The 24725-nt window shown below is 49.9% G+C and overlaps 1 protein-coding gene across 9 annotated transcripts in view; it reads right to left on the minus strand.

Moving 5' to 3' along the window:
- The window catches only part of MORN1 (MORN repeat containing 1), a 91256-nt gene that overhangs the window by 40648 nt on the left and 25883 nt on the right, over window positions 1–24725 (minus strand). For 8 of the 9 annotated variants that reach the window (XM_077312389.1, XM_077312386.1, XM_077312385.1 and 5 more), the window contains 2 exons: window positions 13890–14023; window positions 13327–13415 (listed from right to left, as the gene is read on the minus strand). In XM_077312389.1, the coding sequence (XP_077168504.1) occupies window positions 13327–13415; window positions 13890–14023 (223 nt within the window). Of the gene's footprint in view, window positions 1–8761; window positions 12651–13326; window positions 13416–13889; window positions 14024–24725 lie in introns of those variants that run through there. The other variant, XM_077312392.1, reaches the window with a different exon arrangement.

Genomic DNA, 24725 nt, shown 5'->3' on the forward strand with positions numbered 1-24725 from the left:
TCAGGTGGGAACACTTTCTGGGAGGGGGGAACTCGGCTCCCTTCAAGGCAAAGCTATTTTCAAAGCCCCATTGTCTCCTCGTTCGATATGCAAAAGCAACAGCTTACAAACACCAAAACAAGGGGGGCTCTGTGCCTTTAAAAATATCCCGAGGCCCCACTGAAGCACATTTAGCGTGTGGAAAGCCAGAACATATCACGGTTTTCGGTTTATTTATTCTTTAAAAAAAGAAACGTCCTGGTTTTTAAAAAGAGGGAGAAGAGGAGGAGGAGGTGAAGAATAAGGCCTTGGTTATCTCCCAGGGGATTGGTAAAAGATTCAGAAGTCCCAGCAAGAAAGTGAAGGAAGATAAATAATTTAGCACCAAGAATAACTGAAGTCTGGAGATTTTGTCAACATTAGAAGGATTTACAAGAACTGGACTTTTTTCTTTTTAAGCAACAACCCCTCCCTCCGGGAGACTGAGGAAATAAACCCAAAATATGACAAAAAAAACCACACCCCACTCTCTAGTCAAAAAGAGTATTATTCACCAGCATGTTTCGAAAGGATGGTGTGACATGCGAGAACAGAACCGTGTATGGATTCCATTAGCTAAAAAAATCAAAATGCTCCTCTGGAAACGCTGCGTTCCTTGGTAATATTTATATCTGTCTATCATGCTCGTAGCTTGGCTCCCCTCCAAAGCACTCGCAAGCTGGCCTGCATGGAGTTTTCAATTTAAAAAATAAACTCCAGTGTCATCTGCCTGTCATTCTTAGGCAGCGCTCTGGAGCCGTGATGAACCTGACTGGGACAGGCCCAGGGTAGCACGGTCTTGCCGGGTTCTCGCCAGGTGGGGTTGGCCTGCCTCAACACCTGAATGGGAGACCACCAAGGGAGTCCAAGACTGCTGTGCACAGGGCAAGCAATGGCAAACCACCTCTGAACGTCTGAGAGCCAGCTTGGTGTCGTGGTTAGGAGTGCGGACTTCTAATCCGGCGAGCCGGGTTTGATTCCCCGCTCCCCCACATGCAGCCAGCCGGGTGGCCTTGGGCTCGCCACAGTGTTGATAAAGCTGTTCTGACCGAGCAGGAATATCTGGGCATTCTCAGCCTCACCTCCCTCACAGGGTGTCTGTTGTGGGGAGAGGAAAGGGAAGGCGACTGTAAGCCTCTTTGAGACTCCTTCAGGTAGAGAAAAGCGGCATATAAGAACCAACTCTTCTTCTTCAGTAATATAAGAACCAACTCTTCTTCTTCTTCTTCAGTAATATCAGGGCTATCTCAGCCTCCTCTCCCTCACAGAGTGTCTGTTGTGGGGAGAGGAAGGGAAGGCAATTGGAAGCCGCTTTGAGATTCTTTACAAACACCTTTCCCTTCTACTCCCGGCATCAGGCACCCTGAGGGAGCTCAGAGAGGACTCTGACTGGACCAAGATCCTCCAGCTGGCTGCATGCAGAGGAGAGGATAATACAATCCAGTTCTCCAGGTTAGAGGCCACCAGTTTTAACCACGATACCAAACTCTGCTCTAGATATGCCAGTCGTTATTCTCCGAGGAAAGGAGGAGAGCTCTTGGGTTTGCGTGGACTGGGAAATCCATGTGCTGCGAGTGCCTTCTTGGCCATAGCCTCTCGGCGACCGTAGTGTGCGCATAACACATCGTGCCAACGAGCCCTAGGGTGAAAACCCTGACTCACAGCCCAGGATGAAAATGGAGTCCCATCTCTAACCACCTGGAACTAATAGGAAAGGCCTCTCCTGCGTCAGGGACTGCCTGTCAAAGGAGTGCCGGTTTCCGAAGAAAATCCGCTGCGTGCTCAGGGGCGATCCAAGAAATCTCAGCGCCTGTTCCACTCGCCATTCATTCTCTGCCTGGATTAAACATTTCAGTTTTGGCGCGGGGGCAGTTTTCAAACAATACGTCCAGCCATTCCGACTCTGTCGTCAAGACTGATCCGGAGGGCTGTGATGCGGCGTTTGCAAGGAATTTTGTGGCGATTTCCTTTTCCCGTGGGTCATCTTGGCCACTTCCTCTCGCGGTGCCGTTTCTCACCGGCAAACGAGGAGGGAGAGCGAGCGGGGAACCTTATGGAGACGTGTACGGAAGGGCCAGGGAGGTCAGGCTGCAAAAGATTGGGTAGCAAATGGCCCGGGAAGCAATCATTTCAGAGGCTGGCATCGCTTGTTCCTTATTTGTGGATGCAGATCTGGAGGGCAGGGGGAAGAGGGCTTCTTCAAACTTTTGGTAAGCCATATACGGCCCTGGAAACTGAGCCTTACTCTTGAATACCCATGCGTTTGTTTTGGAACCAGAAATGTAGAACTTCCTTCCCTATGGATCCAGTTTGGAGCCTTCCAAGTCTGATCCAATTTTTTTTGGGGGGGGGGAGGGAGGAAGGGGGAGAGGAGGAGACATTTATTGAGAAGAAATTATCTCATACCACTGCTCCAGCTTGGCAACTTTGGGGTGTGCATGGGGGTAGAGAATTAAGAGGAGCGGAAGAATTTGGGGGCATCAGATCGAGGGATTAAGGGTGGGAGAGGCACGGCCTCTTCTGCAAAAGGTCTCCCAAGTGGAATTTCCTTCATGCTAGCCGCACTGCCGACCAGTTTCAGGGGACGATCCCAAGGGTTATTATTATAATTCTTTTGTATTTGAAGAAGGGGCAGAGAGCGCAATTAATGTTCATCTTCTGAAATTTGGAAAGTTTTGACCTGTTGCTGTCTTCTCAGCTGGATTGCAAAGCCTTCTCGCCACACCCCCTCCCCAACGAAAACACAGCAGGGTAACTATTTATAAGGCCGGCTGGTAAGATTTGAGATTTATTTAGATTCCTCGCTACAGTATGTAACCTTTAAGATGGACTTAATTGCCAGCCGCGAATAAACGCATCGCCTGGTAATAAAAACAATTTAATTGGGCCGCTATTAGATGTTTAATTGCCTTTGCAATGTTTGTACAGCACTTGCTTATAAACCTCGGGAAAATATCGCCCTCCCTCATCTGAGCAAATTCTCGGTTCCCTGGCGAAAACCTACAGAAACCTACATTCCACTTTTGATTTGCCCTTGTGGGCCAATGAAGTCTTAGGGGGGGGGGCAGTTCTTCCCCCTCTCCTTTGAAATTTAAATCCTGCTATGGCCTGTCTTTCCCACACCCCATCCCAGTCGATGGCTTCTGAGGTCCTCTGGGCCCTCCTTTCCCACTCCTGCCAGGCTGCTTTGAAGAAGAAGAAGAGTTGGTTCTTATATGCCACTTTTCACTACCCAAAGGAGTCTCAAAGTGGCTTCCGATTGCCTTCCCTTTCCTCTCCCCACAACAGACACCCTGTGAGGGAGGTGAGGCTGAGAGAGCCCTGATATCACTGCTCAGTCAGAACAGCTTTATCAGTGCTGTGACTAGCCCAAGGTCACTCAGCCGGCTGCATGTGGTGGGGGGGGGGCAGATTCAAACCCAGCTCACCAGATCAGAAGTCTGCACTCCTAACCACTGTACCAAGCTGGCTCTCTGGTCAACCTGCCCCAATAAGAGTAGATTTTTAAAAATTAACAGGGCAGGAGGGCTCTCCTCAGCCGCCATTTTAACAACGGCCACGCCAAGGTACCACAGAGGGCCCTTCGGTCTCCTGACTAGGAAACCCTGCCTTAAAGACTAACCAAACTGGTAGCCAAGAAGCTTTTGTGAGTCGCTGTTAGCCTCTTCAATACGAAAGAAGGGAGAAGTGACTTCCACACATTTTGCTTGTCTTTAAGGTGCTCCTGGACTCTCGCTCGCGTCTACCGTCCCACCGAGCCGGGTTTTCCGGTTAACGCTTTGACTCCTCTTTTTGGGACGCAGACATAGTGCCCCGAGCGTGGCAGAGACAGAATGGGAAGAAGACAGAGGGGAGGAGGGGAGCCTGACTCATTGAGAAGGGGTGAGCCAGAGTCTGCCCTGCCCATTCCCTGGCCTGGGCTGTGTCCAGTAATTCGGAGAACTTCCCTCCCCCCCAACCACGCTCTGCTCCACTTAGGATTTTGGCATTGCATCAGGGGGGGAACTATTCACACTAGGCTGTGGGGATTAGAGTCAAGCCGCAGGGAAGCATGATCGCATCCGTCATAACCATCTGCCTTCGATCCCAGCTCTTCGCACCTGCTTTCATTTAGTATGCCTGATGTAGATAAGGTGTGTGTGTGTGTGTGTGTCATTTTTCAAACCTTTTCCCTTACGAAGTACATCAAGGCCGGGGTTTTATGGGTTTTCCTCCCCCAAGGCAGTTTTTGCCTTCTCTCTGCACCCTTTTTCCTTCGGCTTCCTTACGCAATGGCAGCCCTGAGCAGAAATGAAAAGAAATCCTGCTGGGAGGAGGGGAGGGGTCACGGATCTACCTGCAGGACAGAGAAATCATTAAAAAAAGATGGACAGTTCCTTTAAGGTGCCTACGAAGCGGGTGAGGCCGCCCAATTCAAGTGGATGCCGAGTCCCTCAAGGGAAAGCTTGCCCAGTTGGAAAGCTCTGCCTGGCAGGGTGTGTATGCAAGAATTTGGTCGGAAAGGAAAGTTCCGCTTCGCCATAGTCTCTAAAGAACTCCTTGCTCAACCCAAGCCTAATAACGGTTCTTTGGACTTGATTTTTTAAAACCGCTGCATCGCCCCTGCAAAGCCGGCTGGCATCATTATCCCTGCTTTGGGGATGCAGCTGATGACGAGAAAGACTGACATGTCCTGCCACCCAATAAGCTCGTGACAAGAGGCGGAATTTGAACTGAGGACTTCTTCTTGGCTCATGGCCTGGCTTCTTACGACGATTGTAGTGTAACTTTCAAGTAAATCTTGCCTGAATGCAGGCTAGTCTTACGTTACACTAGAACGGGGGATTGGCGTGGGCACGTTTTGGAATCGGATGCAGGGTGATGGGTGCAACCACAAAATGGCTGCTTCAGGAGGCGGAGGCGGAGACAACCACAAAATGGCTGCTTCAGGAGGCGGAGACAACCATAAAATGGCTGCTGCAGGAGGCGGAGACAACCATAAAATGGCTGTCGGTGGAAGGGGAGAAAACCACAAAATGGCTGTCACAGGAGGCTAAGGAGGGTTGGTACTTTGAAGGGGGACCACCAAGGAAGGCTCTGCAAAGGACAGCGACCCGAAAAAACACTGCTGATTCTCACTGGTTCCGGAACCAGCGGCTTTTCGTTCCGGGTCAGAGTTTTCGCTCACCGCTCGACGGGGCAGGCTGGAAAAAGAGGAGCTGACCTGTGAGCTGTCCAGAGCGGACTTTCCCCTGATCCTTTCCCCTTTGAACTTGCATAGCTGCGGGTAGGGCAAGGGGGATCCAGAACCGTCCAACAGCCAAACACGACTCTTTGATTTTGTTTTCCAAAGTATTTTTGCTCTGAACAAGAACACGGCAGATGGGAATCCGCAAAAGAAAAACAACAACAACGACAAAAAAAAAGACGAGCCCGGCTCCTGGGCGAGAAAATGGAGAGGGGAGCGATTGGCCACCTTCTCAAAATGCTTCCGCTGCAATATTTGGCACTCTCCACTATTATTGACAAGTTTCTTTTCAATGTATTTTTTTGCAGCGTGAAGCTCGTGACAATTCTTTCTCCAGGCGACTCGTCATGCTCCCCAGGCCTCCCAAGGGCCTTTGCTCTAAGCATGGCTTCACCTCTGCCTGGAACGCCGAGCAGCGGAGATTAGCCACCAAAAGGACGGAGACAGTGGCCTGTATCCAAGTGCACAGGTGCAAAACGCTGTTTCTCCTGCGCTCCGCTTTGCTCCTGAGGCCCCTTCTGTTAGGGTCGTCACCCTCCAGGTGGCGGCTGCAGATCTCCCGGGATTCCCACAGATCTCCAAGCGACAGAGAATGGATTCGATGGGAAAAAACGGAAGGTGGACTCTGTGTCGTTGTATCCCACTGAAGAACCCCTCCAGATCTTGCCTTCCTCGGGCTCCAGCGCCCAAATCTTCCAAGACTACTCAACCCCACCTTCTATCTACTAAGCAGAACACAACTGGAGTCTCTGGGACCCACACGGAGGAGTAAGTTTGGTGCAGTGGTTAGGAGTGTGGGCTTCTAATCTGGTGAGCCGGGTTTGAATCTGCACTACTCCAAATGCAGCCAGCTGGGTGACCTTGGGCTCACCACAGCACTGATAAAACTGTTCTGACTGAGCAGTGATATCAGGGCTCTCTCAGCCTCACCCACCTCACAGGGTGTCTGTTGTGGGGAGAGGAAAGGCAAGGCGAATATAAGCCGCTTTGAGACTCCTTTGGGTAGAGAAAAGTGGCATACAAGAACCAACTCTTTTTCAGTAATCTCAGGGCTCTCTCAGCCTCACCTCCCTCACAGCAGTGGGTGACGTTTGGTCTACCAGAGAGCAACTGCTCAAGATCCAATGATCTTCTCGTTGCGGTTATTGTGTGTGTGTGTGTGTCTGTGCGTTAAAAAGAAGAGCGTATCATTCTGCAGCAGCATCAAGTGTCTATTCAAGTGTAAAAAAAAAATTAATTGACTCCATCTGTATTGGCCTAATGACTGATTAAATGACTAATCAAGGAAGTCTTAATTAAAACAATTTTTTTTCCCCGTGCAAAGAAAAGGATCGGGAGGGGGGAGGGGGATAGGGAGGAAGGAGAAAGGAGAGGAAAGCAACTCATTAATGCCTCACAATGCGTGTCGGATTCCGTTTGTGTCATTCGCTAACAGCCGTCAAATGAGTAATTATGCGCAAGGTCATTTTCTGCATCTCTCCCGCTCGCTTTTGCATACATCATCAAGCTGATTGGATTAGGCCCTGGTGCTCCTCCGGGTTTCTTGCAAGTGGCGGCATTTCCCCCACCAAGACAAAACAGGTAATTAAAGACTGGGGAGAAGAAGCGAGGCGAGGAGGCGACGTTTCCTCCGCCGTGGCCCGGAGGTGGGGGGTGTGGCGCTGGTGTCTGTGTGCGGCGTGGGTGGCTGGCTGTTGCCGTATCCTAGAGGAGGGTCCCGGAGCCCAGCTGGGGAAAGATGGAATGGGGGTCGTGGTGGTGAGGAAAGGGCTGGATCCGGAAGTGCGGTAAGCGCTGTGCTGCCTAGCCATTAAGGTCAGCCCAGGCCGAACCTGAGAGCCCTTCCTGCCTACAAATGAGGTCAATGTACTGGCTATTGCCTTCTGCACCAGAAGGGGGCACTGAGGCCTTAATAAACCAAATCCCCACAAGGTAGGGTTGCCGGTGACCCCAGCAGATTTCCTGCCCCCCTGCCAGCACTGCCCACCCTTGCTCAGCTGGTGATGGGAAGGAAATGGCAGGTAAAATGGGAGGGTGTGTGTGTGACGTCAGCACCCCTGCTGTGATGGCCCAGCACAACCCGTAAGCGACGTCAATGTGTTGGGTGACGCTCTAGCGTTTGACCAAAACTCTATGGTTCACCCACAGAGTTTGGGGCAAATGCTAGAGCGGCCCCTTCCCCAAGCGCACCACGCTGGCAGAGTCTAACCAGAGTCTAACCTGCAGAACGCAGTCGCGAAGAGAAGGTCTTGGGAGGTTTGCTGCCCCGAATCTCTCCCAGAGCTCTTGGGCAAGTCTCTCTCTCACAGCCTGAGCTGGCCCACATCTGCAGTATGGGAATTATTATGCTATCCTACATTACAGGGCTATAAAGTGACATGCTTGGAAAGCGGTATAGAAACGCATCATCATTCATGGGTGAGCAGAGCTGGAGGTCTCTTCCTCTATGCTTCCTGCCCCCAATGCCACCGCCGGAGGAAACAGTGCATTCAGGCCGAGGTCTCTCACGTCACCTCTTACCTGATCCTTTTAACCAGGGGTAGTCAAACTGCGGCCCTCCAGATGTCCATGGACTACAATTCCCAGGAGCCCCTGCCAGCGAATGCTGGCAGGGGCTTCTGGGAATTGTAGTTCATGGACATCTGGAGGGCCGCAGTTTGACTACCCCTGCTTTTAACGGTAGGTGCTGGGAACGGAACCGGGGACCTTCTATGTGCAAAGCAGATGCTCTGCCAGGGAGCCACAGTCCCTTTGAAGCATCGTCCTACGAGATTAATCCCCTGAACAATGAATAATTCCGACGGGGTTCAGTGGCTGCTTGGCCAGGAACGATAACGCTGGCATGCGTAGAGCTTTCAAAGCATCCAGGGCTTAATGATGATAAATGCGTTAACAGCCGGGGATGCCAATTGATTAGACAGGCAAGCGGGCTTCCCGTTTGACCCCGTAAGCCAGGGGTAGTCAACCTGCAGTCCTCCAGATATTCATGGACTACAATTCCCATGAGCCCCTGCCAGAAAATGCTGGAGGACCACAGGTGAAAGCCCGATCTTGTCAGGACTGGGAAGCCAAGCCAAGCAAGTCGCTATGTAGCTGGGAGGCCACCCGGAAAGATTCGGAGCCAAGGGAGACGGGCAAACTCCTCCAGCTTTTTACTTTCCTGGAAAGCCCCTTGCTGGGTCACTGTAAGTCGGAGGCCACTTGAGGGCACTTGTGAGCATAAAGAACCTGTCTTGCAGGGCTCTTGTAAAGCTTCAAGCGGAGAAGGGAGGCCAGGCCACGCCACCCTGGAACTACTTACAGGAAGGGGAAGGTTACAAGAATGGGACGGGTGGGAAAAGCGACATTTCCTTTCCCTTGCCTCCTGATTCCAGGCTCCAAAAAATGACACCCTTCACCCCCCATGGACAGCTGTCACAGCATTGGCATTTTGGACTTGGACTGTGTGCAGTTCCTGGTCACTTTGCAAAAATTTCACAGGGCCCCAAGACCTTCTCTGCCTCTCTCACTTTCTGGTGTGTCTGTGTGTGTGTGGGAGAGAGAGAGAGAATATTACAATTGTTTTCCAGGAAGATGGCATCACAACACCCAGCTACGACATGCGCTTTGACTTCCTCCTCGTTGTGCTCTCTGCTCTCGATGCTTAGCAATCTTTGCAATGGAAAAACAACAAATGCCCTCTTGCTGCCACAGCTGAGTCCAATTTATTTAAAACAATGTACGAAAATAAGGATGGGAATATATTTTTTGGGTAGGAAAAAAACTTTTTTTTTAAAAAGAGGGACATCTCAAGGGCTTGACGGGCCAAGTTTGCGTTTGTCCATGACTTGATTCTAAAAGACACAAGGCCTTTCCCTCCCCCCTTTGGAAACGGCTGACGAAAAAGGCCCTTGCCAAAAGAAACTCAGTGGCGTCCAACAGGGTCTAGCCCTGCATAACTAAGAGCATGGTCCTGGCAGAGCTACGCCCTTCTAAGGCCGTTGACTTCGCTGGACGCAGAAGGGGGCAACTCCGCTTAGGATGGACCTGCGAGAAGCTGCCGGGACGTGGTCAGGGTGGTTGCCAGCATTAAGTCACGGACGGCTTGGTTGGCCCCGTGTGCTGGGAAATCTATCACGTTTGGTATCCCGCACTTCCTCGAAGGTGCGGATGGTTCCTTCCTCCGTCAGAACCTAAGAAAAGCTACTCTGGATTAGACGAAGGGCCCGTCAAGTCCAGCTTCCGGTTCACATGGCAGCTGACCAGCTGCCTCTATGAAACCACAAGCAGAATGACCACAACAGTGACTTCCCGCTAGTGCTGATCTAAAGAGGTGTGCTGCCTCTGGACTGGAAGGAGTAGATCCGGGGTAGTCAAACTGCGGCCCTCCAGATGTCCATGGACTACAATTCCCATGAGCCCCTGCTGCCCCGCTTGCACTCGAAAGCTCGCGCCCTGAATGAATCTTTGTTGGTCTTAAAGGTGCTCCTGGACTCTGATTTCATTGTGCTACTTCAGACCAACACGGCGACCCATTGGAATCTACCCTTATGAAGAGATCAACAGAGTAAAGGCACCGACTCATCGTTAGTAAAATGCTAATTATAACCGACGAGTCAGTATTGCAAAGAATCCCGAGAGAGCAACTTTTCGGCTCCGAAAATCACACCCATATAACTTATCAGAAATATGTAATACACCTATGAGTCAAAGAATACCTTTCCAGAGTTCAAACGAAGGGTTTTTTTAAAAAAAACAATATATATATACACCGAAGAACAATGCTTTGCATTGCACGCCCACCCTTCTAATGCAAATGAACAACTATTGCACAACTCCCTAAATTACAGGGTGATGTGTCACTCTTAATCTTCCCAGGAATGTGGGAGTTCCTGTTTCAATCACTTCTATTGTTTGAAATCTACCAGATGATCACGGGAGGAACAGCTGCCTTCCTCGGGCAGAGGCTGAGCCGTAGGTAGGGGGAGACCGACGATCCTCCATTATCACGGAGGGAAGGAAAAATGAGGCTCGCTAACTCCGTCTCGGAGGAATTCTTGGAGATTTGGGGGCGGAGCCCTGGGGTGAGAGGGAGGACCTTCAATGCAGTCCGCCCTCTGAAGCAGCCATTTTGGCTGGGCCAGAATCTCTGAAGCCTGGAAATCGGGAAATCTCCAGTTCCCACCTTAGGGTTGATGACCCTACAATAAATGCAGGTGATCGTGACGAGTATGTCATTTGCCCAAATACGGTAAACTTTGACACGGAATTTTCATAAGGGCATTGATGGTGTGGTCTGCCCCTTAGCGTGGATGGTTCGCGAGGAATTAAGCAGCGTTTGGCCTCTTGTTTGCAGCTCCACAGTTAACATCTCGAAGGTTGACTTGAGGTCAGGACAAAACAAATTGAGGGGGTGGGAGGGGGCTGAAAGGGATCCCAGGGTGGGGAAGAACCATGTGTCACAAAAACTTTCCCCTCCAGGATTCTTAGAGGCATGAAGTAGGCAGATTTCTCTCCCCTCCTTTTCCTTTTCAGCCACCTCTCATCATTCTGTGCCTCTTGAGGGATACTAAGTTCTCATCAGTTTCTTTCTTTCTGTCTTTCTGTCTTTCTTTCCCACTTGAGAAGTCTCCTCTGCACATAGAGATCACTGTCTGTGGATGAGGTCCATTTTACAACTTTTGTAACCTAGATGTTGTGCATCTATAACAGACAGAGTTGCTGAGCCATCAGTTTCAGGAAGCGAAAAGGTAAGCTGGTGGAATACCCTTTTAGGGCCGAGGAGACTTCAGGACACAGGAAATGGCATTCCTGAACCTCGCCAGCATTCTGAACTGTGGGCAGCTCAGAATGCATGTTCACCTGACATCGAGACAATCCCCCGAAGCACACCACGGGGAAGAAAGGGAGGCCTACTGCAGAAAGGAGAAAGTTGGCACATCTGTCTAAACTTCCTGATAGTCCACATTCCTTGGTTGGATTCTTAAACAGCATTCGTTCTGTTATTCCCATTTGCGCCTCGTTCATCGTCCCAAACGTGTGCGTGTGCGTTTCAAAAAAAAAAAGACTCCCCCGTGCTTCTGATCCGTTTATTTTCCAGAGCATGCCGTTTCCAAGCCACATTTTCGTGTCTGGCAAATCTATATGTAGATTTTTTTTTTTTTAAGAATAAGTAGGTGATACCTCTCCCAGCGATTTTTATCTTCCTGGACCACATTCCTCTCCCGCAACCCGATTCTTCCCTGCAGTTAAGGTCCAGGTCTGATGGATTCTCTTATTCTCCCGGTTACGTTCCTTTCCCTCTGTCCTGTTGAGAATTATCTCCGCTAAGCACATTTGCAGCCCTAGGTTTTGGCTGAAGCCTCGTGGTTCACTTTGTAATAGCGGGAAGCAGGACGATAAGTTTTATGCGGAGCCGAAGTATTTGGGCAAGTCCCACGCTAGAGGAGGCCTGCTTTTTTCTCTTTCCAAACACAGCTTTGGAAGACGTTCGCGGAGACATCCTGAAAAGGGCTTTCGGAGAACGCTCCATTTTGGATGGGGCTGTTCCCATCGTGTAGGCTGGGAAGTGTGAATTTCATGCACGTGAAAGGGTGGGCCAAGCAAGCCACACATTCTCAGGTGGACGACGGCTGCCTTCCTTCAACAGAAGGGGATTTGGGGGGGAGGGGTGAGAGGGGTGATGGCTGTTGTAGTGAATTTGAGAGTTGAACCAAACAAGAGTAGAGGAATGCGGTTGGCCAGTGTCTGTCGTCGCAACCACACAAAGGACCCAGCCCTGTTTTCTTCGTTGGGGGAGCGGGTGGGAGAACGTGATAGCGAACCAGTTTGAAAGTGCTCCATCCATGCCGATCAAGGACAATGTGATCGAAGAGGACAGACCTCACTCCCAACTGGTTTTGTCTGCCCTCAGCAACGTCAACTCGGAACCAAATCGGATTGCCTATGTAATGTTGTGTTTTCACAACACATTCCCTCGCCGATTGAAATCGCTATTCCTAGGAGAAGACAGCACGTCAAAAAAAAGAAAAGAAAGAAGAATGGATAATGGCGTCCATGCCAGCAGTTGAGGATGGGTACCTCTTCGGTAGGTGCCCAGGCCTTGAGATCGTGGGGAAGTGTATCTGTCCCTAATAGGTCTCCTGACCCTAGTAATGCTCTGGATTTCATAGTGAACGTGCCTGACGGCTGAATTGACCGGATTTGCCAGTGATCACTTGAGTGCTGATCACTAGATTGATTAGTTGCGACAGCAAGCATCTTGGATGCCTCCCAAACTGTGTAAGGATTTCCCTCCCAAACTACACGTGTGAAAGCATTGCTGATACTCAAAGGGCCAGATCTTCTCCGAGGTATGGAGCCCCTTCCACCATCTTCCCTCAGTGGCCCTGAAAGATGGGATGGGGCGATGTTCCCTCAGATGAACCTGCAGCAACAAAGGACAGAACAGGGCAAGGTTCCTTCAGATCAGCCCCGCAAGCACAGCCTGGCCTTGGATTTTCTTGGCAAAAAAAGAGAGAAAAGTTTCCTTTGGCGACGGCCACCAGGCCAGCCGCCATTTTGTACTTTGATGAAGTCGGCTGCCCTTGACTGGGGATGACTACTTCTAGCAGATTCCCAGGGGATCCACAGATCTATTCGCAGAAGACACAGTACGAAGCATTGCACGTCGCTGTGTGAATGAAGATGCTCGGGGCTCCACGCAAGAATTCATTGGTGCAGTTACCAATCCCCTTGACTCCAGGTGTTGCATTCAACAAGGACGCATTCGAGGCTGGCCTCAAATTTTCATGGCAAAAGCAGGTTCCTTTGCCAATGGCCGTGAACGGCAATGGCTTCTTTTGGCAGAAACTGGGATCCTTGAGTCTATAGGACGGTTGTTTATTTGGTGGGAAACACTGTGGACTCTCAAGCTCTGCAGCTCTCGAGGACATTTACAATATAAAATAATATCCCCCCCCAAAAAAAACCCATTAGCATTAAACATAGAGGTTTAGCTTATTAAATAAACGGGGAACAAAACCATGGAGAACTCTGATTGGGGATATCCCATGTAAGATGCAGTTAGACCCCCAGGAAATGAGAGAGAGACTCAAACTAACCTGTTGACTCCAAGAGACTCCTGGGACGAGGGCATCTTTTCAGCATGGCTCTTGTCTCTCCGTTTTTTTATCTTTCGTGGGGATATAATCTTGGTGGCAGAGGGAAAGAAACAAAAGTGAAAGACACTTCCCGTGTGGTTCTTCAAGGAGCATTTAAATGACAAAGGGGTTAGAATCACAGAACTGGACGGTACCTCCGAGGGTCATCTAGTCCAACCCCCTGCAGAATGCAGGGAATTCACAACAACCTGCCCTCCAATTTCATGCCCAGGTGATGCCCCCCCTCCAACCCCACCCCCCTCAGAATCCCTGGCCAGTCTGTGGTTGTTCCCTAGGAAATTGCTGGGGATTTGGGGGCACTGTCTGGGAAACAGGTAATTTTTCTTGCAACAGACAAACACAGCTACCAATCTTGACCTATCTTGGGACGATTTCCTGGATTCTGGGGGGCAGAGAAGGAAGCAGCTATGCACTCTGCACAGCTTGCCCATTGAGAGAGAAAATGGGAGTCCATGCAGGGAGCAGAGCAAAGAACCACCCAAGGCGTATGTGGCTCATCTTACTTCGGGTGCGTCGTCCGAGTGCATGGCGAGCACGATGTCCATCGTGGGAGGAGCAAGGACGACGTTATTGAAAATGGTGGAGCCGCACTCTGTTCTCTGGGAGCGTGTAGGACAGGTGATGTTGTCTTCCATCCCTGTGCAAGCAAGAACAGCACGCAAACTAAGAAGGCATTTAATTTTTTTTTTAAACATTAAATTAATATTAATTTTTTTCTGGGGACAATATTGAATGGTATGCAAACAAAATTCAGAGTGATCTTTATTGGCGGCTTAATCCAGCATCCTGGGACGTGTTTTTTTCCCTACCATCTATCTTGCTCACCCTGTGGCCAATCTGTTCCATTCCCATGGGGCTGGTACCAAGGGGTAAAAAATGGTGTACGGCATATAATAGGCATGAAGCAACATAGGCCTGGGTTTTTTCAGTGCTCGGACAGAGGGTCTCATGGGAACCCAATGCCGGCCCTCACAGGTCAAAGATTTAATGATCTCAATAACTTATATTCCACTTTGACCACCGTCACTCTTAAGTTTCTTACAGCCCAGATACATAAAACGCAATTTCAACAGGAGAGACAAAATTCATATTAACATCCCACTTAAAAACAAACATTACCTGTAGAAGCTTTCAAGCACAACAAAGTTTTCGTAAGCAATGGTGCGTTGACAGAAACCGCAGGTACAACCCCCCCCCCCACCTGCTGGGATGGGTTGGCCTCGGTTAATGAATGCTTCCTGTCTTGTTTCTTTAAATAATTTTAAAACCTCAATGGTTTGAGTCCTCTGATTTTCATTGCTGTTTTTATATATATATATATATATATATATATATATATATATATATATATATATATATATATATATATATATATATATATATATATATATATATATATATATTTAAAAACTGTGCATGCCTATTGGACAGGTTTTACATGGTATCTCTGTGTCTGAGGGTTGAATGTCGATTCTACGTGAACAAAGAATGTGGGGAAATGTATAAATTTCACTGCAATACAATCCATGCAAGTAAACAGAAAATAACTGCCCAAAAATTCAGAACTGGGCTTGGTCTGAACAAGGGAGGAGCAAAATCAAGACACTGGGGGACTGGGGGAGAGGAGAAATACATATTCACCTCCTACCCTCCCCAGAATATCAGGGATCTGACTTCTGAAGCCCCACTTAAGTGCTGGAGGGCCCAAGGCCTAGCTCCGGGATGATAAGAGAAGGACGTCCAAACGGTTAAGTGCCGTGCTTCTTTCAAAAGCGTGTCTGCCTGATTATTAAATGGTCTTATTCAAAAATGAGAGAAAGGGAGAGAGAATAAAAAGTTAGCCTTCCACTTTGGCAAGGACGTTCTTTTTAACACCTCTCTCTCTCTCTTTCTCGATTAGCTTTTGCTGGAGTGGCAGTATTTATGTCCTGAGCAGTGAATGGGAACCATATTGCTTACAGCATAATTTCCAATTTCTTAATGCACTAATAGTTTTCAATAAAGACTCTGCAGCTGCTAACTTCCTTCGTCTCGCTGATAACGGGTTGGCACGGTATGCTTTTTAAACAGAGTGCTACTCGACGCATGCCCGTCGGGAGGGCGAGCAGGAGAATCAGGGTGACCCACGCTTGAGAAACATGGGTCTTAAGTGGGATCGCTCAAAGTGCAAGCACAGTCGCCCCTGCGTGATTCAAGCCACAAGAGTTGCTGGGACGCCGGAGTGTTGACCTTGGAAGAGGGGAAACTTTCAACGTTTCCCATTCATTGAACCAACTTATGCGCTGACCTTGGGCAACGTCCTTCCTGGGTGACGTGACTGGAAGTAGTTAACTGAGTTGCTTGGAGCGTGGGCAGGATACCACGAAAAAAGGCAATTAGATATCTTTTTAATCCTTTGAAACTTAAGCTGGTTCATGCACCATCTTTAGAAGCATGTGAGCTGCTCCTGGCCCCATTCCATTCCAGAAAGGGATGAAAACAAGAGCCATATTATTATTGTTGTTGTTGTTGTTGTTGTTATTATTCAATAATGACCTTGATAGACCAGTGGCTTGACTCAGGCCAAATATGTTCGTATGTTATGGGAAGAGAATTTGGTTCGGTGGTAGAGCAACAACCAACAGCATCTCAGTCCAAAAAAAAAGGACCAGCGGGTAAGTAATGTGAAATATCACAACCTGAAACCCGGAAGAGCAGCTGCTGGTCAGAGTAGACAATCATGATCTCGCTAGCTGGCTTGCCTCTGGATACGGCAGGCTTCCTGTGTCCATGTCACTGCCACGACAAACCCAGGCAGAGCCAGAGAGTCCTCCCTCCCTCCCGAGCGCTACTCCTTAAATCCTCCCTCTGCGTCTATTTTAATTAGGACAATTATGTCTTGATCAGCAAGATAAAGGTCATCCCGTCACCTTGGGGCAGAGCGGGAGGAGAAGCTGGAGCACCGGTAGGAATGACTCGCCCCGATAATGACCGTGGAAGAGACAGGGCAGTTTGACCTCTCTGGGAGTAAAATGTCAATTAATTATCTTTTTTACAACCAACTCAATTACAACATGCTAATCACCTGTGTAGGGCATAAAACCAGGGGGGCGGAAGAGGGGAGGGGGGGAGGGAGCAAAGGGAGAGAGGCGGGTTGCCGGCGATAAGCACCCATGACTTAGGGCGACAGAGTCATTATCGTTAAACTGTAGGTGCACCTTCTAATAACGGGGCATAAAGAGTTATTAGCTGTTGATGGGCTGGCCTAAATGCTGTAATATTTTCTACCTTTAAAATATAAAAGGAAAGGGGGGGGGAGAGAAAAAAGAGGCAGGGGGAGGATTATGGCTCCTGGAGAGCTATGGATGTCTTCTGTTTAAAGGTGACCAGACACACTGTGTTAGCCCTTAATGCTGCATCCCATTACCGATAAAAGTTCAGAGTCCAGGGAAACCTTTAAGAACAGCAGAGTTTCGGTCAAGGTAGGAAGGCCTTCCACTGATGTTACTCCCTGGCACTGCTCTTCTCTTACACTGCCTCTGACCATGGAGGATCCCTTTAGCCACCAAGCCACTGATAGACCTCTTCCCCCACAAATCTGTCTAATCTTCCTTTAAAACCGTCTATGCCTGCGGACTTCACTGCATCCTCTGGCAAAGAATTCCACATTGTAATCTCTCGCAGTGTGATGAAGTGCTTCCTTTTGTCTACATGGAGCAGGGGGTTGGACTAGATGTCCTGTGTGGCCCCTTCCAACTCTATGGTTCTACTGCTCCTCAGCCTAATTGGGGGGGGCTTTCCAAGAAAGAGGGCCTTCTAAAACGTTCTACATCAAAAGGATACCGGTGGTAGCAGAATGTGCCGTCAAGTCACAACCCACTAATGGTGACCCCGAAGGGTTTTCCAGGCCTGTGACCTTCTGAGGTGGTCTGCCATTACCTGCCTCTGCCCAGCGGCCTGGGACGTCCTTGGAGGTCTCCTGCTTAGCTTCTGAGATCAGGCTAGCCTGGGCTATCCAGGGGAGGGCACAACCCCCCCAAGCAAAACCTGTCACAGAATCCTCCTTTTAACCCACCCGTCCTTCAAAGTGCGCATTTTATCACCCGCCCTGTGTGTGTTTAGCGGGTTCATGACGTGCGACCGGGACCCGAGAACAAGACGCGTCTGTGCGGGGCCACCCTGGCGTGCGTAGTGACTCCCCTCCCCCCCGGATCTAAATGAGAAGCTAAAGTTATCTTTGAACTGTGATTCTACTCCCCCCCCCCCCCCGGTAACGTTCTCAAATCCAATTTGCAAGGAATTGTTTGAAATATATTCACTATTGCCGAGAAAACAATAGCAGCCCTCCAATTATCAGCACCTGCGTTACAGCTCAATGAGTTTAAATTGCTAAGGGGCCGTGGCTGATACCCTACTGACAACAATTAGCAGGGTTTTTTTTTTCCCTTAAAAAAAAAATTATTTGTAAACCCCCCCCCCTCCCTCCCACAACGCTCTGCAGTTTCAACGCAGTGGGTGGGAATTACAAAAAGGTTAACAGACTAAATATAAAAATCTTTCTGAATATAAAATCAATGCGTTTTGTTACTACGAAATCTGGGTGCTGTAATTTAAACCAAAATAGGGTTTAGCGTATTTGGCGGGGATCCAGATGCAAGAAGAAGAATGAGAGGGAGAGAGAGAAAGAGAGAGACACAGAGAGAGAGAGATTGCATTTCTCTGAAAGAAACTGCAGAACATCCAATCCAAGAGCTTCTGCTGAAGGGGGGAGGGAAGAGGAAACGAAGGGGAAAATCCCAGCTAATTTTGTGACAACACAGTTCGTTCGGTTTATTCGGAATTTTCTATTTGAGATCCCTCCCAATACTGGATACAGTATAATACATTATGAAACTTGATGATACATTCTATACCTTACACCAGTCTTTCTCAAACTTTTGAACCTGGAGGAGCCCCTAAAATAATGTTTCAGACTTCGAGGTGCCGCGGAAGTGGTAGTCGGCTGGCCACACCTCCCTGCCACGCCCCCCCCAAAGTGACATGTCGCCGAGTGGCACCCCAATTCACATTAACAGGCAGGTTCGAAAAGGACTGGAGGGGAGACAGGAGTAGGCGTGCCTGCTCTGCCCCCTCCCAGGTGCAGAAACCACAAGAGAACTCACTCATGAGAGAAAAGCAGGGTATAAAAACCAACTCTACTTCTTCTTCTAGTCTGGTACTGCCTACTCAGATAGGCAGTGGGCTCTCTCTCGAGGTATTGGGTGCCAGAGATCCCATCCAGCCAGGGATCTCCTCCTCTATTGTGGGTAGCTTGGGACCTCAAAGTGGCTTCAAGCTACTAGATCTCAAGGCACATACACACACACTGACTGTAGGTTTCCTTCTTAGTTGCAACGTTATAGTGGAGGGAAGTAGCGAGAGAGAGAGACAGAGAGAGACTCCAAAACCAAATGCTGCAAAGCAATTTGCATGGGAAACGAGAGCCTCTAACTCCAAAGTGATGCTTCATTAAATTGGACTAATGGGGGATGTGCTTCACACAGCACTAAAGATCTTTTTAATCACAATTAGGGGCACGTTTTCAGGAGCTTCCCCCCTTTTCGTCTGGGAGAGAGACAGCAAGCTCACGGAAACATGGCCTGAGGTTTGTGTCTTGTTGGTGGTTTCCCCCCCCCCCCCGCATTTTAATTGGGGGGGGGAGAGGACACCCAGCAAACATGTTAATCATGGCTTTATAGCTTTGTCACCGCAGTGCAGAAAAGGAGATTACCGATGTGTATAAAAGGTCGCAGACAGGGGAATGCTCGTGCAAGCTTGTTTGGACATTTCAGTCAAATGAGAGGGGAGGAGAAACCCACGGAGGGGCCGTGCCGTGCCATTGTGAGAGGCGCTTCGGGGCCTCGACTTGCTTAATTCTTTCAGACAGACGTGTGGAGAGCTGGGCCGCCCTAGAACCTCCTGTGCTTTCCGAGCGGAAAACTCACAAGTGGAGGCTCTCCCTTCCGCTCTGGACAGATGGCTCGCCTGCCACGAAGAATTCCCAGCGCCGCGCTGTACTTATTCAAACAAATGTCAGGATCGAGCAAACCCCAGATGGAAGCTGAACTCTCTAACCCTTGAAAAAAAATCTTAAGGGGGAGCTGAAGGAAACAGTAAAACAAAACAAAAAAAAATTAATAATGAGAGAGAGAGAGAGAGAGACGGAGTGCCAAAGAAAAATGTTAACTCTTTGGAGACGCGAGCTATCGCCTCTCAAAGATGAGGCCTGGCCGGAACTGAGCCCTGAATGAAGCCTTGCGGGTGATTAGACCCCTACCACCGACCACACCAGAGGAAGTGATGGGCCTTGGCAATCGTCCCGCAGGCTTAAGCTGAGAGCCAGTTTGGTGTAGTGGTTAGGAGTGCGGACTTCTAATCTGGCATGCCGGGTTCGATTCTGCGCTCCCCCACATGCAACCAGCTGGGTGACCTTGGGCTCCCCACAGCACTGACAAAACTGTTCTGACCGGGCAGTGATATCAGGGCTCTCTCAGCCTCACCCACCCCACAGGGTGTCTGTTGTGGGGAGAGGAATGGGAAGGCGACTGTAAGCCGCTTTGAGCCTCCTTCGGGTAGGGAAAAGCGGCATATAAGAACCAACTCTTCTTCTTCTTCTTCTTCTTCTTAAAAGAAAAGCCGCCTAAAAAGATTTCCGATGAATATTGTTTCGGGGCTCGTTTGCCGCTTCAGAAACGCCTCCGAGAGAATCGGTTCCCGTTTGCGTTTCCGACTCCTGGCCGGCGTCTAAATTTAGGAAAGAGAAGTGGGAACTGGAGGAACGCTGCCCTTTCCACCGGCAATAGTGGGGTGGGAGGGAAGATGGAACTTCCTCCCTCCACCCCCCAAATGTTCCCTTGCAAGGGAACAAGCGCTGTTTAAGGTGAGATCCACTTCAGATCGCCCCCCCTCCCCGCCTTGTCAGCGCAACAGTTGCGTAATTGCTCTATGCCCTCTGAGCAGAAAATCCCCTTCAGCAGGCCGCATGTATTTCTAGACATTCCTCTAAGACAATGTGTCCGAGGAGGGTCTTAGGCTGAGATTTATGGCCTGTCTTATTGCCAAGGAGGAACACAAATATTCGTTTTTTTCTTCGCAGGAGGAGGAGAGAACAAGCGGGGCTTGCTGGTCGAGGGGGGGGGGGAGTGACGACATGAATGCGGTGGTGAAGCAAGAAGAACCAACAGCAACTCAAATGCATTGTGAGTCCGATGACACCTTTAGGACCAACAGCCTGTTATTCAAGTTGGAAGCTTCCGTGTGCATGGCGCGCTCCATCAGACACTTTGTCTGTGTACAGGGAAGCGTACAAACGGACTGAATCTTTGCTGGTCCTAAAGATGCCACTGGACTCACAATTTGTTCCGCTGCTTCAGACCCACACGGCTGCCTGGTGGCAAGTCGAATCAAAGTGCGAATGGCTGGGAAATGCCAACAAAGCCCTCAACCCTGGATCAGAGGTAGATGAGGCTGAGAGCTCTGGCAGAACTGCTCTGCAAGAACAGCTCTAAGAGAACAAGGACTCGTCCAAGGTCACCCGGCTGGCTGCATGTGGAGGTGGAGCGGGGAATCAAACCCAGCTCTCCAGATTAGAAGTTGCCTCTCTTAACCACCACACCATGCTGGCTCCGGACAGCGGATTAACTAAGAGAGCAGTAGCAATTTATGCGTTGGTGCATTCTTCCTCATTTCCACAGAAAAGGATTCTTCTGAATCCTCCACTATGTCATTTCTTGCCTGTGTGGGTGGGTGGGTGTTTGTGGGGGGGGGGGGGAGATCACCCACCTTGCTCCCATGTCTATGAACATCTGCCGGATGAAAATCTCCCCTTTCAATTCCTTCCTCAAAACCCATTCTCTGTGGCATGACTCCTTAGAGACCCTGCACAGGTGCAGCTTGATCTATGGCACAACTCCCCTTTTCCAGGCTGAGGGTGCCTGTGTCAATGCTTGCCAGTGCAGGAGTGCTGGCGTGGGTTTTGTGTGTGTGTGTGTGTGTGTGTGTGTGTGTGTGTGTGTAAATTCCTGGGTTGAAATATCCAGCAATCTCTGCTTCCCCCTTGGGGGACCTTCTCCGGACAGGATGTGTAGGATGGACTGGATCCACTTTAAAAAGAGAGAGATGCCCATACATAGATACACACACACACACACACACACACATTTCTACAAATTTAAGGGAACACAAGACCTCCGTAAATGGGAGCGGGAAAGGAGAGCATCCAAAACCAAGAAAAACTTAACAATGGAAGACAGATGCTGGAACAGGAAACGGGAGCCAATGATCGACAGCAGACAGTGCCCGGGTGATACTCTGAACAATTTAACTTTCCCTCTCTATTTATCCGATCAAGTGGCTTATACTTCAGCCGTAATGCCTTTTTCTCTTTTTACGCCCCCGCCGCCCTCGTTTCCCGTTTTCCGGGGGCAGAAAGAGGGGCTGGCCTTCCGATATCCTTTTACTGCTACTCCCTTGTGCAGCTCTGATCTCGTTAGATGCCTTGAGCAGACTAATGGAAGAGGCAGGTTAGAAAATTTAATTCGTTGTCTACATGGCAGGCAGGACTGCCAGGTCTCTCTGGCCACTGGTGCGAGGCTAGAGCTGTCAGCTCCAGGTTGGCAAGCTCTGGAGGTTTGGGGTAGGGGCCTGGAATACGAGGCCCTAGAGTCCAGCCTCCAAAGCATCCTGTTTCTCCCCTGGGGGACTGATCTCTGTAGTCTGGCGATGAGCTGTAATTCCAGGGCATCCCCAGGCCCCGCCTGGAGGCTGGCCTCCCTAATGGTAGAATGCCTACCGAAGGCCCATCCCTGATGTGAAAGGATCTCAGGTTGGAAAGACCTTTCTCAGCTTGAGGCCCTGGAAGGCCATTTTTAGTCAAATTAAACGCCCCTGAGCTCAACGGACCAAGGGTTTGACGGTGCCTACGGAAGCCCCGTTGGCTCACTTTCCTTCCCGTTGCCAGAAGGCCAAAGAGTGAAAAGCTAGGTTAGTGGTTGAGAGCCTGGGGTCGTGGTTAAAGAGCTGCGGACTCTGATCGGGAGGACCAGGTTTGATCCCTCACTCCTCCTCCACGTGTGGCCAGCTGGGTGACCTTGGGCCGGTCATAGTCCCATTAGATCTGCTCTCATAGAGCTGTTCTGTCAGGGATCTCCCAGCCCTACCTACCTCGCAGGGTGTCTGTTGCGGGGAGAGGAAAGGAAAGGTGTTTGGAAGCGGCCTCAGGACTCCTTCAGGTAGCGAAATGCAGAGGATAAAAACCCAGCTCTTTTTCTTAACCACCCGACTGGCCCTCTGTGGCATTCCTCCACATTAAGTCGTGTTGACTTCGAAAATTCTCAGAAACGAGGCTTTCCAAACCGCCCAACAAATCTATCTCAAAGTTGGCCTGCGTACGGGGGGGAGGGGGGGGAGAAATCACGTCCATTTTTGTTTGCAGTCCTGCTTCCCACTAAACTCTCATTTCCCGGCCTTGTAAATTCCATGCGATTTGAGGCACGTAACAAAATAGCCGTCTTCAGCGTAGAGGAATGAGAAATATTTTCGCTGACGTGGCAGAAAAGCGCTAGGATGGAAACCAAACTTTTGCACTGCGGACGGGTTACAGGGGAACTTGGGGCAGCCAGCGAAACCACGCGGCTGTTGTCGGTGCCTGGAAACGGGCTCGGCCGCTGCGCTTTGTTTGATGAAAACACAAAGACCACAAGGGGAATATTCTTCCCCGGGACGCGGGTATCATTCCACGGGTGCTACGCAGGGGCCTGGACAAAACAGAGCCGCTCTGTTGCCTGGAGTCCATTTGTTAACGGGGCGGTGCCGTCCTTGAACAATAATTTATTCTCTTCTCGGAACCGAGGGGAACGAGGATGACGGCAGACTTAAAATTCAAAAGTGGTTGTCAAAAAAATAAAAGAAGAAAAAAAAGGATGGACGGTTTGTTTAAAGTTCAGCCACCTTCCCTCATCTGCCTTTTCTCTCTTGATGCCCTCTGTGCCTTCCGCAGGGAAGTATGTTCAATTCTAGATTTGTAAAATCTCGAGAAAGTTTCGTACACAACTGTTCTGTTTGAGACAAGGTGAACATCTGGCTGGCCTTCCCTCTCTGCTTCTCTCTGCAAATGTCCTGCTTCACAGGGTTGTTGTGAGGCTAGCCCAGGAGGAACGGGCGAGACACGCACCCTTGCAGTGAACTCCTCGGGCTGGGTTTAAAACTGCACAGATGAACCCGCCAACAAGGCGGGACGAAGACTTGAGCCTGCAACCCAAATGGGCTTTTAATACCGCTTTGGGTTTTGTTCCCCGGCCTGAGAAGGCCGAGGAAGAGCACGTCCCTTTCGGAAAGGGAGAGTCTCCGTGGCGTTTCTCAGAACCCTTTCAGAATCCCATTTGCCTGACAGCTCGTCAATAGTGCACTGGGAGGGCTGGAGCGAAATGTGTGTCCATTACGGTGTTATTACCGCCATGCTCAAAGCGCATGGAGCGCCAGAGGCTTCAGGACCTCGTGATTCACCCTTCAGGAGACGTTTTTCCTGGGGTGTTCTGAGACTGTGCCAAGGCTTCGCTCGCAAAAAGTAAAGAGCTGCGGCGCAAATCAAAGCGATGACGGAATAACAACCTGGGTGGGGCGGAGAAATGTCCTTCGACATAGGTATTGTTTTGAAGCCTGGACGTGGAAGGCCCAGGCTGATCAGCGTGGTGAGACGGGAGCCAGGGTGGGGTCGTGGTTGAGAGCGTCGGCCTCTAAGCTGGAGAGCCTGGTTTGATTCCTCGCTCCTCCTGCACGCGCAGCCAGCTGGGTGACCTTGGGCCAGTCTCAGTTCTCTCAGAGTTCTCTCAGCCCCACCTACCTCAGAAGGTGCCAGTTGTGGGGAGAGGAAGAGAAAGGGGATTGTAAGCCACTCTCAGACTCCTTCGGGTAGTAAAAAGCAGAGTACAAAAAAGACCAGCTGCTCTTTGTCTAGTCTGATCTCATCAGATTTGGGAAGCTAAGCAGGATCCGCCCTGGTCAGTATTTGGATTGAAAGAGAACTGGCTTTGATAGCCTGCTTTTCTCTACACTGAGTCTCAGAGCGGCTTACAAGCCTTCCTTCCTCTCCCCACGGCAGACACCCTGTGAGGCAGGTGGGGCTGAGAGTTCAGAGAGAACTGTCATTGGCCCAAGGTCAACCAGCAGGCTTGGAGGAGAAGTGGGAATCCAACTGGGTTCTCCACGCTGGTGGTAGAAGACCACCAAGGAATACCAAGGTTCCTATGCAGAGGCAGGCAATGGCCCCAGAATGTCTCTTGCCTTGGAAAAGCCATCGGGGTTGCCATGCGTCAGCTATGACT

The sequence above is a fragment of the Paroedura picta genome, chromosome 15 (genome assembly GCF_049243985.1).
Source record: "Paroedura picta isolate Pp20150507F chromosome 15, Ppicta_v3.0, whole genome shotgun sequence".
Taxonomy (NCBI): domain Eukaryota; kingdom Metazoa; phylum Chordata; class Lepidosauria; order Squamata; family Gekkonidae; genus Paroedura; species Paroedura picta.